Source organism: Chiroxiphia lanceolata, chromosome 25 (assembly GCF_009829145.1).
Source record: "Chiroxiphia lanceolata isolate bChiLan1 chromosome 25, bChiLan1.pri, whole genome shotgun sequence".
In the NCBI taxonomy this organism is placed as follows: domain Eukaryota; kingdom Metazoa; phylum Chordata; class Aves; order Passeriformes; family Pipridae; genus Chiroxiphia; species Chiroxiphia lanceolata.
In genome coordinates, this window is record NC_045661.1 from 3,287,272 (window position 1) to 3,302,059 (window position 14,788).

General features: G+C 53.9%; 2 protein-coding genes across 2 annotated transcripts; both read left to right on the forward strand.

Annotated features, from left to right (window-relative positions):
• The first annotated feature begins 3,723 nt into the window (after nucleotides 1–3,723).
• On the forward strand, nucleotides 3,724–8,888 carry HSD11B1 (hydroxysteroid 11-beta dehydrogenase 1). Its single transcript, XM_032710607.1, has 7 exons — nucleotides 3,724–3,855; nucleotides 3,982–4,073; nucleotides 4,703–4,833; nucleotides 5,391–5,502; nucleotides 6,087–6,272; nucleotides 6,861–7,004; nucleotides 8,612–8,888. Exons 2-7 carry the CDS (start codon nucleotides 3,986–3,988, stop codon nucleotides 8,845–8,847), a joined length of 897 nt encoding a protein of 298 aa, XP_032566498.1. The 5' UTR covers nucleotides 3,724–3,855; nucleotides 3,982–3,985; the 3' UTR covers nucleotides 8,848–8,888.
• Nucleotides 8,889–10,566: 1,678 nt separating this feature from the next.
• LOC116798293 (corticosteroid 11-beta-dehydrogenase isozyme 1-like) lies at nucleotides 10,567–14,626 on the forward strand. The gene is made up of 6 exons (XM_032710604.1): nucleotides 10,567–10,817; nucleotides 11,838–11,968; nucleotides 12,488–12,599; nucleotides 12,733–12,918; nucleotides 13,413–13,556; nucleotides 13,969–14,626. Exons 1-6 carry the CDS (start codon nucleotides 10,730–10,732, stop codon nucleotides 14,187–14,189), a joined length of 882 nt encoding a protein of 293 aa, XP_032566495.1. The 5' UTR covers nucleotides 10,567–10,729; the 3' UTR covers nucleotides 14,190–14,626.
• Nucleotides 14,627–14,788: the final 162 nt, after the last annotated feature.

Consider the following 14,788-nt stretch of genomic DNA (forward strand, 5'->3'; position numbering starts at 1 on the left):
GACCCTCCAACCCAGCCTATTTTCCCAGCCCCACCAAGCCTGTACTCCCACTCCAGGTGAACTGCAGCAAAGCCTGGCCAACACAAGTACCACAAATACAGTAAACAGCATCCACACACACCTGCCATGGAGCAAACAACCGTTGCCATGAATTGCAAAGACAAATTTTAAGTCCTGGGATATACCAGACAGCAACCAGATGGAATAAGACACACAGACAGTACTTGTGAGGACACCTCAGGCAAGCTACTGGGTAGCAGCAGACAGAGCATCTAAGGCTAAGCTAAACTCAGGTCCTGAGGGATAAACTCCTGAGGACAGCCACACATTGCCCAAGGGCTCAGTTGCATTGCTGAGTTTGCACGAGGCCAATTTCTGTTGTTCTCTTTGAGACTTGTTTGTATCTAATCTATAATAACCTGTAAACGTGACATTTTCCTGGTACGTGAAGTTCAAAGGAAAATTGCAGCTGGCACGAGAGCTGGGGAGTGTTTGTTTGCCTGTACCCATCCTGCAGCATCTCTTCAAAGATCCTGTTTCAGCTTGGAGCTGTTGTCCATGGAGCTGAAGGCCACCCAGACCCAGCAGCCCTCACTCACACATCGACCACTTCAAAGGCATGAGCTGAATGTCTTCAGAGAGTCCTCATTCCCTATTTGTAGTTTGGATACCGGATATTTCAGGAGCTGCCAGGCTAAATTTAGGGGTGCAGATAAGCATATCAACCTCAGGCACCCAACACCAAGGGCACTGGGAACATGGACAGCAGCCAAGATTTAAGGCAGCCACAGCTCCAACAAAGAGCAAGGCAGCAATTCCTGATTTGGTCACACAGGGAAAAAACATTAATTTAGCACTTATAAATGACTTCAACATCACAGTATTTTCTCTAAACCAGCAGTGTGTAGAAATATGATGTCAAACCAAACCAAACCCATCCTACAATCAACTCCAGTCTCTCCCTTGGGATCTGAGAGTGCATTTTTCTGGAGTGATGCAGCTGTGACAGGGATGGGGTTTGCAGGATGTGCCCAGGAGCCACAATAATGTGACATGAAGCTGTGCCAAAACCCACAGGCATCTGTCATGGCCCAACAGCATCATGCTGACATGCAGTCTAGTGCAAGGATAACTTTATAACATGATAGCCCTGTCTGGAAAGAACATATTTAGAGCTGTGTTCGTGGTAAAGGATGCTGAGAGAGCTGGGTTTGGAAAGTAAAGTCTAAATATCCATGAGACAAAGGAAAGCAAGAGGAGAAAGAAAAAAAAAAATAAAAAGGAAAATCTTCTGCATTTAATCAAGACTTGACCATTGGTTGAAAAAAGCCAAATATCACTCAAAAGAGGGGAAAAAAATGAAACAGTATCCAAATTCCTGCCGAGTGTGTTTGAGTCTTTGAGCTGCCTGCACAAACCCGCCTGAGCCTCAGCCTTGCTCTGGAACGTGCTCCCTCCAGGGACTCCCCAAGCTCCCCTCTCCCAGTCTGTTTGTCAGAACAAGTTTCCTTTCACAGATTCGTTTCCTCCGAGGAGCTCCCGGCGGCACTGAAGGAAGAACCTCCCCTGAGCAGAGAGGGCAGCACCGTGCTGAGCATCACCCCTCGGAAAACACAGCTCCGAACAGACAGGGACACAGAAGGGACTTGCGGCAGGGGAATACATCCAGGATAATCCGGGTGAAGCTGTTTAGGAAGTCACAGAGCTCCCTCTCACCGGGTCAGGGCCAGGCACAGCCCTGGGGTCCCCTCTCCGAGGTCTGGACCAGCTGAGACGAGAAAACCCTTGTCCGTCATCACCTTTCCCTGCCCTCCTCTGCCTTCCCTCACTCCCCGCCCCCAGGAAAAAGTCAAAAACAAGTTCTTAAGTTGCACACGGGAAAACAAGGCCAGAAAAAGCTGCGAGTGGGAGTGAGGAGCAGCAGCAGCACCCTGGAAGGGACGGGTGGCCAAGAGCAAACCCGCGTGGGCAGCGAAGCGCGGCCGGATCCGGCAGCTCCTGCCACAGCCCCCGACCCTCCTGGGGACCACATTTCCACACACTGAACTGCACGTGAACTGCTCATAAAAGAAAATTTGCGTAAGTTTCGGCCAAAATATTCGGTATTTCAATCTTATTATTGGCTACTTGGTAAAAACCCAACCCAACCTCACGACTTCTCGTTACCACCAGCGAGGCGAGCGCAGTGTCAGCTCCAGAATCCCCCCCTGCCTCCATCCCCACATCTCCTCGTGCTGCTGCAGAGCAAAGAGCACGATACCTTCCTGTCACGCTTGCAGATGGTGCACAAAGGTTGCTGCTTATTGCTTTACTGCAGTATCCTAATGCTGGCAATAAACTAAACTATCTAAAAAGAGCCTCTCTCCCTGCCGGCAGCACAGACAAGATCAGCTGAGATATGGTTAATTACTTCAGTGTTGGGGGTTTTTTTCCCCCCAAGCCAAGGCATGAAATGGTTGCCCCATCATTGTGACTCAAGTTCAAAGCAAAGGGAGGCAGGAAAAAGCAGTGAGTTCACTGGTGTTATCTGACCAAGCGTGGGCCGAGTGCTTCTTATCACAGGGAAAGTAGTTGAGACTGAAGTAGAAAGGCAGAAAAGAAAGAAGTAATCTGTAAAGCAGTAGTAAGGCCAGAGAGCTCCAATGACCTACCAGGTACACCACTGAATTAAAGCATCTTCCTTTGAAGATGCAATTGGAGGGTAAAATTTCATTTAATAATTCCTTCTGGCTGGTTACATTAGATTGGTCTGAAAGAGAACACCACGGACTTGTTCCCAGGAAATCAGCCCATGGAGCAGCCCTTGTCCTGTAGATCACAGATATCACGGAATTATTTAGGTTGGAAGAGATCTCTGCCATCAAGTCCAACCTTTAAGTGATTTCCACCAAGAAATCAGGTGAGGCTCTTGTCCCAAAAAACACATCCTTCTCCTGGCAGAGAAGGCCAAGGCTCCAGCAGGGCAATTACATGGAGCTCCCACAGCATGTCCTCATCCCACAGCAGGTGCTGGGACTCTGCAGTAAAGATCCCAGCAGAAGACCAAAGCTGGAACATGGTTTATCCCTATTGCTCAAGATCCATGGCGTTGAATTTGCTGCTGCTGAGGCTCAGGGAGTTAAGGGGGTGTTTAGTGGGTTTTTCACGAGGTTATATTCACCTAAAGTCAGAACAGAGCTTGTACAAAACTCAAAGCAGGAACCACAGCAGAGAGGCCCCTTATTTCTGTGCAGAAAACACACTCAGTGTTTCACTGCAAACCTCTCTGTGCCCACAGAACCCCTCGGAGCCGGGCTGGCTGCCCCCTGCTGATGGGTTCTGCTCAGCCCCTGCTCCCTCATCTGCTCCCAGAGGGAACAGAAAAAGAGGTGGAAAACTAAATCCTGCCCCAGCAAAGCATTTCTGGAGCTGTTTTGGAGCATAATGTGCTCCTGGGCCCCCACTGCCCAGCTTTGGGCACAGAGCAGTGACACCCTGGGGAGCACAGGGACATTCTCTGTGTGTCCCCCCACGGCACAGCAGCCCCCCAGTCGCTCTCCCAGTGCCAGACCCGGCTCACATCCATGCACAGTGCCCGCAGGAATAAAGGAGGATGTTTAACCACCTGCACTGGGCTCCCTCTGATGTTCTCCAAGTGAAACTTGATGCTGCTCAGCAAAGACACACCTCTTCCAGGGTGTTGTGCAAAATTCTGCATTTTAACGTAGGACAGGAAATATGAAAAGAGCCGGGCAGAACCCAAACAGCCCCGCTGGCCAGGCCGAGCAGCGGGGAGCAAATCAAAGCCTTGGCTCCTCTCATCCAGCCACCCGTGATTTTCCAGGGCTTTGGAAGTCGCAGCTCCTCCACTGACAGGTTTTTAAGGATTCTCATCGCTGCTTCCCTCTGGAGCAACTCTGTAGAGAGCTTTTTCTTTTTTTTTTTTTTTTTTTTTTTTGGGTTCCTTCCTTCTCTCTCATGCTGTGTCTCCTCACTCCACAGTGGGATGGGTCGGTTGCAAAAGATTCTCATTCCCTTGCTGGGATTGGTTTTGGCCTTCTGGTTTTATTCTGCGAGGGAGAATTTCAAACCGGGTGAGTATCCAAAGTGACTCTGCCTTTAAAGCAAAAAATATGAAAAGCCACATTTGAATGCTTTGCGTGGAAACCATTCAGAGCTTGGACCAAGCCAAGCCCGAGCCTTTGTGTGGTGGCTGATAGCAGAAAGTTGTTTTAACGAAGATTTGAAGTCCAACAGGGCAAGGAATATGCAGAAATACTTCCTGGGGGGGAGCAGGTGAGGCAGGGGGCTGAGGGGGAGAGGGCTCTGGACGCTCCGTTTTCCACCGTGTAACAACAGAGCTTATAAACATGACTTTTAAATAATGGATTTTAAGTTCAGAGAATGCACTCAGGGGGTGATTTTCACTACAGAATAGTTGGGCTGTTGGTTAAGTTTTGTCCTGACTCGTGGAAAAAGCTGCTGAAAGAGTCAAGCGCTGTCCCTGTGTCGCTGCATTCCATGAGGAGCTGCAGCAACTCCATGGCTTTTTCCATGAGATGGGAGGCATGTCCTGGTGCTGGATGCTTTGCACTCACAGGCTCATTTACCTCCCAATTCAGTGCTTATTCTGAAGGGTGTTACGGGATTCTTTTGAGTTTTAGGGTTGTTTTTTCTTCTAACAGCATTTGGATAAATTAAATGCCTGTGCCTCGGTCCCCAGAGATGCTGAAGGGGAAGCGGGTGATTGTGACTGGAGCCAGCACTGGAATTGGGGAGCAGATTGCCTATCACCTGGCACGGATGGGATCCCACATCCTCATCACGGCACGGACAGAGGCCAAGCTCCAGAAAGTAAATGGCAACCCTGGGCACTCCCACATGCACATTCTCAGCAGGGCACACGTGTGAAGGCCAATCTCACACCACAGGTACACCCACCACGCAGGAATATCCACACAGGCAATTTCCACAGCACAGACCCCAGCTGGGAAGGGTGGCACTCACAGGTAGACACCCCTGTGCCGTCCAGGGCTCCTGCGTGCACAGAAACCCCCCTCTCCTGCAGGCACACACACCCTGCAGAACATGTTATAAGATTTGAACTTATGTACGCACATCCCCACGGACACAGGCTGCCTCAGCACACACACACACACCCTCATTCCACTGCAGTGATAGCCAAGCCCCTGCTCTCCCCCCACACACACACACGTGCAATTCCAGACCGCACCGAGGAAGAGCCAGACCGCCTGGGGTGCAGGAATAACTTCCCAGGCTCCCTTTGAAGCTTAGAAGGCTCCAAACACCGCTGTTTTAAGGCGGGAGCACATCACAGAGGGAGCACAGCCCCCCCCTTTTGGTCCCACCCCGGGGCTGGGTGTGCTCCTGACGGGCTGTGTCGGTGGCAGGTGGTGCGGCGGTGCCTGGAGCTGGGAGCGGCCTCGGCGCGGTTCGTCAGCGGCACCATGGAGGACATGGCCTTCGCCCAGCACGTGGTGAGCGAGGCACAGGCCTCGCTGGGTATGTCTACAACTTGCTCTCCACCGGTGACAGCAGAACAGGGCATCTCATCCCGGCCAGGCTTATCGCAAAAAAAAAAAAAAAAGTGGGAGAGGTGGTGCGAGACGGGAGAAGTTTCCCCCTGGTTCTGCCCCCTGCCTGGCTTCACCACTGCCCCTCGAACTGAACTGCGCTCTCGTTTTCAGCCCCGTGCCCTCGTGACATCCTGTTGCAGTGCCACGGTCCTGGATTTCATCACCCAGGGGCTGCAGCGTCCGGCGGCCCCTCGGCAGCGCCGGTATCGCGGTCACGGGTCACGGCTGTGGAAATGCACGGTCCCTTCTCCCTCCCCGGGCCCACACGCAGCTGGGGGTGATCTCCCTTGTGCCGTGGCATTTGTGTTTTGAACCAAAAAGCAATATATCACAACGGAGTTTTTACTGGCAGCCACCATCTGGAGTATATCCTTGCCCCAGAGATAACGGGCCACAGCTCTGACCCAAAAACCTGATTTCTTCTGATTACACTTCCCAGGAAAGGCTGTTTTGCTGGCTGTAGCCCTCTCCCCTCCCCTCCAGCACTAACACCCTTTCCTCTGCTTGCAGGAGGCCTGGACATGCTCATTCTTAACCACGTTGGTGCCTCGTACTTTGGTTTTTTCGATGGGGACGTTGAGCACGTACGAAAGCTCCTGGAAATCAACTTCCTCAGCTACGTGGCCATGACCACGGCAGCCCTGCCCATGCTGAAGGAGAGTGAGGGCAGCATTGTCGTGGTTTCATCCATGGCAGGTGAGTGGGAAGCGAGGTGGGTGACGTGGGATTCACCCAAAAGACACCGTGGGCTGATTTTCGTAAGTAGCACATAGGCATCCTAAAAGAGCCACAACTGCTTAACACTCACAAACAAAAAAACAAACAAACACCAAAAACAACCCCAGCACCCAAATCCAGATTGTTTTGGGATTTTCTTGATGGAATTTGTTTTCTGCTCAATCCGATCTCCTCAGTTTGCTTTTTGACCAGCCCTGCAACTAAACCCCACAGCTGGTGTGCTGGGCAGTGCTCTGGTCACCAGCTCAGCTCAGGATCCAGGGCCAGGAGTTCAAACTTTGCTCCACCTCTCCCCACTGAGGGTTTTGTGGTTACTTTGGGTTGCTCATACCCTCAGCAGAGACGTGAGCCATGGTGTTGGCCATGAGACCTTAAAAGAGCTAGAAGCCAACAGGAATATTTGTAATGCTGCTGTTCAGGTGCCAGGATGACAGTTCACTAAGAGTGAACTCCCCTTGGGCAAAATACTCTCTCTGATGAAGGGCAAAACAGAGGTTCAGGCAGAGCAGCTTTCTGTGCTGTAACAGACCTTCACTCTGTGTCCAGGTAAAGTGGGGTTTCCCTTTACTGTCCCCTACTCTGCGACCAAGTTCGCCCTGGATGGATTTTTCAGCTCCCTGAGGCAGGAATTCAGCATTCAGAACATTAATGTTTCCATCACACTCTGCATCCTTGGCTTCATTGACACTGGTAAGAGTTGTGCTGTTGGATGCACTTGTCAGGAGCTGAGCATCACCATCCTGCCCCTCAACCCCCTCTGCCACCAACTCCTCCTCTCCCCTCTGCTGCTGCTCCTCCTCCAGCACCTCTGGGGTATCTCTGGGGGATTCCACCTCTCTGCCACCAAAACCAGTCTCAAAACTAAATTTATTTCTCTGTGTAATATAAAACCAACCACTGCTTAGCACAGCCAAACATCCAATTAATAAAAATACCAGCCACCTCCCTCTCATCAATCCCACCTATTGATACAGGAGCAAAGGAGGGGAATGCAGTGCATGTGTTTTGCATTTTCTGGGTGGAATTTGTTTTGATACAACCCACTCACCCCAGTTTGCTTTTTGAGCAGCCCTGCCATTGTATCCCAACTCTGCTGTCAGGCTCATCTGAGACACAGAGCTCACGTACTCCCAGCACGTTCTGCAGGGCAGCAGATCTGAGTCTTATCAACTTATTTGTGCTTTGACATACACACTGATGCGTCCAATTTTAGGAAACATTTTGTAAGCCCCACTCCCTGTTTCACATTAACAAGGTGGCCTTCCTCAGCTACCCCCACGTGCTCCTTATCCCCTGTGTACCCCTCAGCCCCTCCATGTACTCCTTGACCCCCTGCTCCCCTTTCAGCCCCTCAGGTATCCCACTCGCCCTTCTATGTGTCCCTTGGACATTTTCTCATCCCTCTGTCTGCCCCTCAGCCCGATGTGCTCCCCCACTTGCTCCTGTGTCCTCTTCAACTGTCCTGTGTGTCCCTCAAGGTCCTAACTTGCCCCTCAGCCCCTGCATGTTCTCCTCTGTGTACCCCTTGACCCTTGGCTCTCCCCTTAGCCCCTCTGTGTGACCCTTGGGGTCCCCACTCACCCCTCTATGTGCCCCTCAAGTCCTCCCCATGTGTACCCTTCATCCCCTCTCTGTGTTCCCCCACTCTCCCCTCATCCCCCCGTGTGCCCCACGGGCCCCTATGCGCCCCTCTCTGTGCCCCTCGAGCCCCCACTCGCCCCTCTCTGTACCCCTCATCCCCTCTCTGTGCTCCCCCACTCTCCCCTCATCCCGTCTCTGAACCCCTCGGGGTCCTCACTCTCACGCCATCCCCTCGGGTTCCACACTCACCCACTCGCCCCTCCTCCTCCCATGTCCCTCTCGGGGTCCCCAACCACCCCTAAGCCTCCGTGTGCCCCCTGGGGGTCCCCACTCGCCCATCTCTGTGCCCCTCGAGCCCCACTCACCCCTTTATGCACCCCTCAATCCCTCTGCGTGCTCCCGCACCCTCCCCTCATCCCCCCGTGTCTCCCAGGGCTGCCCCCTCTCCCGTCATCGCCCCGGGTCCCCCTTTGTCTCTGAGCCCCTCGGGTCCCACACTCATCCACTCGCCCCTCTTCCTCCCATGTCCCCCTCGGGGTCCCCACCCACCCCTAAGCCTCCGTGTGCCCCCTGGGGGTCCCCCCTCGCCCCTCTCTGTACCCCTCATCCCCTCTGCGTGTTCCCCCACTCTCCCCTCATCCCCCCCGTGTCTCCCACGGGTCCCTCCTCTCCCGTCACCGCCCCGGGTCCCCCTTTGTGCCCCCCCATCCCCGCAGACCGCGCCGTCCGCGCTGCCGCGGAGGTGCTGCGGGAGGTGCCGGCGCCGCGGGACGAGTGCGCGCTGGAGATCCTCAAAGGGGCCGCGCTGCGCCGCCGGGAGCTCTACTACCGCTACAGCTCCACCCGCCTGCCCCTGCTGCTCCGGGACTGCGCCGCTGAGCTCCTCGACTACCTGGTGAGGAGCCGCTACCGCCTGCCCGCCGCCCCCGGCACCCCCCGCCCGCCCCTCTGAGCCGGGGGCACCGGGGAGGGCTGGCCCGGGTACCCCCGTCCTGCGCCCGGGGAGGGCTGGCCCGGGTACCCCCGTCCTGCGCCCGGGCAACCCCGTCCTGCGCCCGGGCAACCCCGTCCTGCGCCCGGGCAACCCCGTCCTGCGCCCGGGCAACCCCGGCGGGCATCGCCGCCGCTCGGTTCGCGATGCGCTGGCGGCACCCGGAGGGGCGAGGGAGGTCTCGCAGCCCTGCCTGTCCCCGCCCCCCCTGCTCAAGGAAAAACCTAATTATTGAAGCTAATTGTTAAATAAAATGTACTAACCGGATGGCTTTGTGTGTTGTCGCTTTGCTATAAAACTGACAGAGCTCTCTACCGGCTTGGCTCTCACAGGGAGGCTGAAATTGAGGCAATAACCCTTCATTGTTTCATTTTTGGGAATATTTCAGCCTATTTGTTAGTTTAATGGCCAAATTCATAGAATTATAGAATCACAGAATGGTTTGGGTTGGGAGGGACCTTAAAGATGAGGTAGTTTCACTCCCCTGCCAGAGGCAGGGACACCTTCCACCATCCCAGGTTGCTCCAAGCCCTGTCCAACCTGCCCTTGGACACTTCTAGGGATGGGGCAGCCACAGCTTCTCTGGGCAACCTGTGCCAGGGCCTCCCCACCCTCACAGGGAAGGATTTCTTCCTAATATCCAATCCAAATCTACCCTTCTTTGGCTTAAAGCCATTCAGTCCCCATTCCCCATCAAATGCAAGCTTTTACTCCAAGCAAAACTTCCCAAACTCCCAGGCAGTTTCCTACACAAACATTCTAACTGGAAAACACCTTCTAGATGTGGGACAGTGGGAGCACATTCAGCACATGCTGAATGCAAACCCAAGCCCACAGCGAGCTCCACACCACTTCCCCAGCTTGATCCATTTACACCTCCCGTGGTTCTGGCCATTCCTGCACCAACTGTTCCATGTCCTGTGACAAAACCTCCCCAGACTCTTCCCACTGAAGCACTCCTAGGGATTTGTTTGCTTCTATAAAGGAAATTAGGAACTGCCATTTCTCTTGTCCTTACCTCAAGATCTCCTACACAAACCAGCTCACACAGAGCAGGTTTTGCCCTTTAAACTTCCTCTTTCAGACAGTTACTTACAAACCCATTTTCCATGTGCCCAGGCAGATGCTGAGCAGCGAGATTCACAAAGTTGTGAAAGCTGAAGGTCTTTCTTATTCATCAACCTGGCTCTTTTACTGCCTTTTACAATCCAGGGATTCCCCAAGAATTCAATTTTTTAGGTATAAGGGCCACCCAACAAACTGTCAGTATTGTACCAATGGTGATATCATGGAGGAGAAACCAGAAACATCATTACTGGTTGGAAAAGGTAAATTTGCCAGCCCTGCTCTCTCCAGATATTTCTGTGAACCTGTACCACAGTGATACCACTGATAAATAAATCCTTGTGGCAGCCAATGAGGAAGTTGCTTCTGTTTTAGAAGCAGAGTGGAGGGAGAAGGATGTCCATCCATCCCCCCTCTGCTCTGGGGGGACACAGGTGTCCCAGCCCCAAAAAACAACCACAAACACACCCACCACTCCGTGGAGTGAGAAACTGTTCAGTGCCTTCCCTTGAACGCTCTCAAAAAGCACACCTGAAACTCCTGGCAGGCCAAGGGTGCAAAGGCACAGCCTAAAGTCCAAAGCCACACTCTTCATTAGGTTAATGTTTGCTAAATCACTGGCAGAGCAACGAAAAGATCCAACAGATACCAGCAAACTTACGCAAGACAAGAACCAGCTCAAACCTTCCCAGACCCATCTGCAGCCTGCAGCCACCTCCACCTGCAGTGGCCAGAGCTGTGGGGTTTGTCTCACTCCTGCCTGTATTTTTGCAGAGGGATGGGTTTGCTCCTGAAGATTTTCATCCCCTTGCTGGGAGTAGCACTGGCCTTTTATTTTTATTCAGCACCTCCGAGTTTCAACGAAGGTAAGTCATGGGGAAAAAACAACCTCGGGGAGGCTGTGCCAGCGTGGCAGAGTGTGCCATGCAGAGGGGCACAGGCCACTTGAAGGGCCTTTTGGAGCACAGTCAGAGAAGCCAGAGTGTGGGAGGGCTGCAGGCTGGGAGGGGAGGGCAGGCAGCCCCCCATGCGAGGGGTCAGAGCACAGGAATCATAGAATCAGCTGGGTTGGAAGGGATCTCTGAGATCATCAAGTCCAACCCTTGACCCACTACTGCCGTGGTTCCCAGCCCATGGCACTGATGCCACATCCAGTCTCAGCTTAAAAACCTCCAGGGATGGAGAATCCACCACTTCCCTGGGCAGCCCATTCCAATGCCTGATCACCCTCTCTGGAAAGAAATTCTTCCTAATATCCAACCTAAACCTCCCCTGGCACAGCTGAAGCCCGAGCCCTCTTGTCTTGCTGAGAGTTGCCTGGGAAAAGAGACCAACCCCCCCCTGGCTCCCCCCTCCTGTCAGGGAGTTGTAGAGAGTGAGGAGGTCTCCCCTGAGCCTCCTCTTCTCCAGGCTGAACAGCCCCAGCTCCCTCAGCCTCTCCTCACAGCACTTGTGCTCCAGTCCCTTCCCCAGCCTCGTTGCTCTCCTCTGGACCTGCTCCAGGACCTCAATATCCTTCCCGAACTGAGGGGAGGGACAGAACAGCCGGGGTTACACCGGCTCTGCTGGGACACGCAGGGTGCGACCTCTGTGAATGACCGACCTGGGAAACGTGCGCTTTTCCAATTTAATCCTTTTATCAGCTGGCTCTCGCCGCTCCCAGGCCAGGCTGGGTGCAGAGTCTGAGCCTCGCACGTGCTCCCCACCGAGCCGGGATTAAGGAGCCGTGATTAAGGATCGGGCTCCAGCGGGGGTCTGGAGAGGGGTGCCCGCAGCTCCTGCACCTGAAGGTGAGGGGCGGCAGGGCCAGAGAGGAGCCACAGTGCCCACGTGTGGAGAGACAACAGGGGCTGTGCCGGCTCTGAGCTCCGCGCCCTCCTCTCCAGAGATGCTCCGGGGGAAGCGGGTGATCGTGACGGGAGCCAGCAGCGGCATCGGGGAGCAGATGGCCTATCACCTGGCACGCATGGAGACACACCTCCTGCTCACGGCACGGACTGAGGCCAAGCTGCAGAAAGTAAATGGCAAGCAGAGCCGGGCTGGATGAGGATGCCCACATGGGAACACCACAGATACCTTCCAGACCCACCCCAGTGTATCCCCAGCACGAGCCTGTTCTAACACACACACAACCCCCACTACAAAAATTGCATTTTCAATGCTGACAGCACAGCATTTCCTTCTCTGCAGCCCCCAGCTGTGAATTCTGACCTCCACCACCACAGACAAGGCCTGCTCAAGTCCTCGTCTGATCAACCCTTGCCCTTTCTCCAACTCTGAACTGGTTTTGTATCCTGTATAAAACAGAATCAAAGTGCTAACATTAAGCAATCATATCCCTATTTATAAACACTAAATATTTGGCTCAGATGTGCTGTCATTCAACTCTGCAGACAGAATCAGTTTTCCAGGCAACATGTCTCATCCCATAAAGGGAGCAGGGTTTCCAGCAGGACAGGGAGATGCCCTGAGACAGCAACAGCCTGGGATGGGGGTGCTCTGTGAAGGTGAGTCCATGCCAACACCATTCCCACAGGTGGTGGAGCAATGCCTGGAGCTGGGAGCTGCCTCTGCCCGCTACATCAGCGGCTCCATGGAGGACCCCTCATTCCCCGAGGTGGTGGTGAGGGAGGCTGAGAACACCTGGGGTAGGTGCTGTGGAGCTGCCCCTCCTCGCTGCCCAGCACATCCCCTGCCACACTTTGGGGGCCATTTCAACCCCCGGGAAGCTGCTTTGTTCAGAGATGCCTGTTGCTAACAGCAAACATGCTCTGCTTGCAGGAGGCCTGGACATGCTCATCCTAAACCACATCGGTTACTCCACCTTCAACTTCTTCGATGGGAACGTTGGGCACATACGAAAGCTCTTGGAGACCAACTTCCTGAGCTACGTGGCCATGACCACGTCAGCCCTGCCCATGCTGAGGGAGAGTGAGGGCAGCATTGTGGTGGTCTCATCCCTGGCAGGTCAGCACACAAGGGGGGCCTCTCCCTGCCCACATCCCTTCCTCTGCCCGCAAGGGATCCCTGCTGTGACAGAACAAGGACCACAAGGCAGAGAGCCACCCACTGGGAGTCAGGGTCAGCAAGACCTGGATCCTGGATGCCCAATTCAAGACCTCTGGGAGATTTATAGCTTATATTTTGCCCTTCTAGTCACCCACTAATCACCTTCCTGCATAGCACTGCAGTTGTTTTACGTGCATGGCCACATACTAAACATGATTTGCTATCTGTGGGTGTCTCTTCCTGAATACAGGAACAGTATCACCCCCAACAGAAGGTACTTCGTGCCATATGTCACATTTTAAACATTCCTGCACTTGTTTATTTCCCTCAAGCATTCATGACAGTTTACTCCATCACCTCAATCACAATACTGCAACTCCTTGAAGGGCAGGAGGAAGGGAGAGCTGGTGCCTGCCCAGCTCGTGAACCCCAATGTTGTGTCTCTGCTCCAGGTAAAGTCGGTTCCCCGTTTGCTGCTTCCTATTCCGCAACCAAGTTCGCCCTGGATGGATTTTTCAGCTCCTTGCGACACGAATTCGTCATGGACAAGGTCAATGTTTCCATCACCCTCTGCATCCTGGGCTACATCAACACAGGTAAGCTCAGCACCACCGGGGCCTCGGGACTCGGTCCATTCCCAGGCAGGGCCAAGCTGGGCCCACCCTCTGGCTCCAGGCTGCTCTGCCACCACTGCTGGACCCTCTGCCTGCAGTGTCTGTGCAACAGTGGAAACAGGACCCCAACTCTTTAAAAAGCGTGGCCTGGGACTTTTAACTCTGCTGTCCTTGCAGGGGAGGTGGGGATTCCACCCCGTGGTCCCTCAAGAGGTGGAAAGGAATGGGAAGGGCGTAGCCGTAACTGTTATTGTAACTGTTCCAAGCCTCCTTAAGCAGGTCTGATCCCCAGAGTTTGTCAGTTTGAGAATTCTCCCGACACCCTGGCTGGTGCCTGTGGCAGCCCCTCCATCTGACCCCACTCCTTCCCTCCCTGTGCTTCCCCCCTTCCCAGAGAGCGCTGTGCGAGCGGTCTCGCACGTTCTCCGGGACAAACCGGCGCCGAAGGAGGAGTGTGCCCTGGAGATCATCAAGGCTGGAGCCCTGCGCCAGAGGGAGCTGCACTACCCCCCCTGGGTGGTGGGCACTGCTGTCCTCCTCAGGGACATTGCCCCCGATTTCCTCGACTCCTCCATCAGGAGCAGCTACCGCGTGGAAAACCTCAAAAGAACGTAGCCACTGGGACAACCAGTGTGCCAGGACACCTTGGGCCAGGCAGCAGGGGTTTGGGTGTTGATCCAGCTGCTTCCACACCTCCTGGGCAGCTCGTGCTGGCACACCCTGGCAGCTCGAGACAGGACGCTCCAGAAGTGTGTAACACGGCAGGAAAACACCCTTTTTAGTAATGAACTCTTGCAACTGGCTTTTTGCACCCAAGAGGCACTTCAGAGAAGTCCAGCAGCAGGATCTGCTGCCAGCGTCCTGCTCAACCTCCAGAAACTGTTCCTCCATGGAAAGCCACCAAGGCAGAGGTACCAAGTACCACAGGACACGAGCCAGAACAGGGATTTGGGCCAAGCAGCACAAACCACCCAAAGCCACAAGAACCAGGAAATTTTTTGGATCCCTTCTAGGCTGGTCTCTGTAAAAATAAATCCTACACTACTATGAGATCTCTACGTTTCTTTGTGTTCCTTTTCCACGTGCACAAGCACAGAGCCCTTATCAGGGCAGAGAGCCCTTACCAGGGCACAGAGCCCTTATCAGCACCCAGCTGGCTAAACCCACCTCCTCTCGATTTGCATTAACAAAGCTTTCGCTTCTCTAAAGACCTT

Excerpts from the sequence above, each read along its gene's own strand:
- HSD11B1 (XM_032710607.1), top strand. The coding sequence starts at position 3,986 with ATGGGTCGGTTGCAAAAGATTCTCATTCCCTTGCTGGGATTGGTTTTG. Across the intron at positions 4,074-4,702 it reads GAGGGAGAATTTCAAACCGG|AGATGCTGAAGGGGAAGCGG; the intron begins GTGAGTATCCAA and ends CTCGGTCCCCAG. Across the intron at positions 4,834-5,390 it reads CAGAGGCCAAGCTCCAGAAA|GTGGTGCGGCGGTGCCTGGA; the intron begins GTAAATGGCAAC and ends TGTCGGTGGCAG.
- LOC116798293 (XM_032710604.1), top strand. The coding sequence starts at position 10,730 with ATGGGTTTGCTCCTGAAGATTTTCATCCCCTTGCTGGGAGTAGCACTG. Across the intron at positions 12,600-12,732 it reads GGAGGCTGAGAACACCTGGG|GAGGCCTGGACATGCTCATC; the intron begins GTAGGTGCTGTG and ends CTCTGCTTGCAG. Across the intron at positions 12,919-13,412 it reads GGTGGTCTCATCCCTGGCAG|GTAAAGTCGGTTCCCCGTTT; the intron begins GTCAGCACACAA and ends TCTCTGCTCCAG.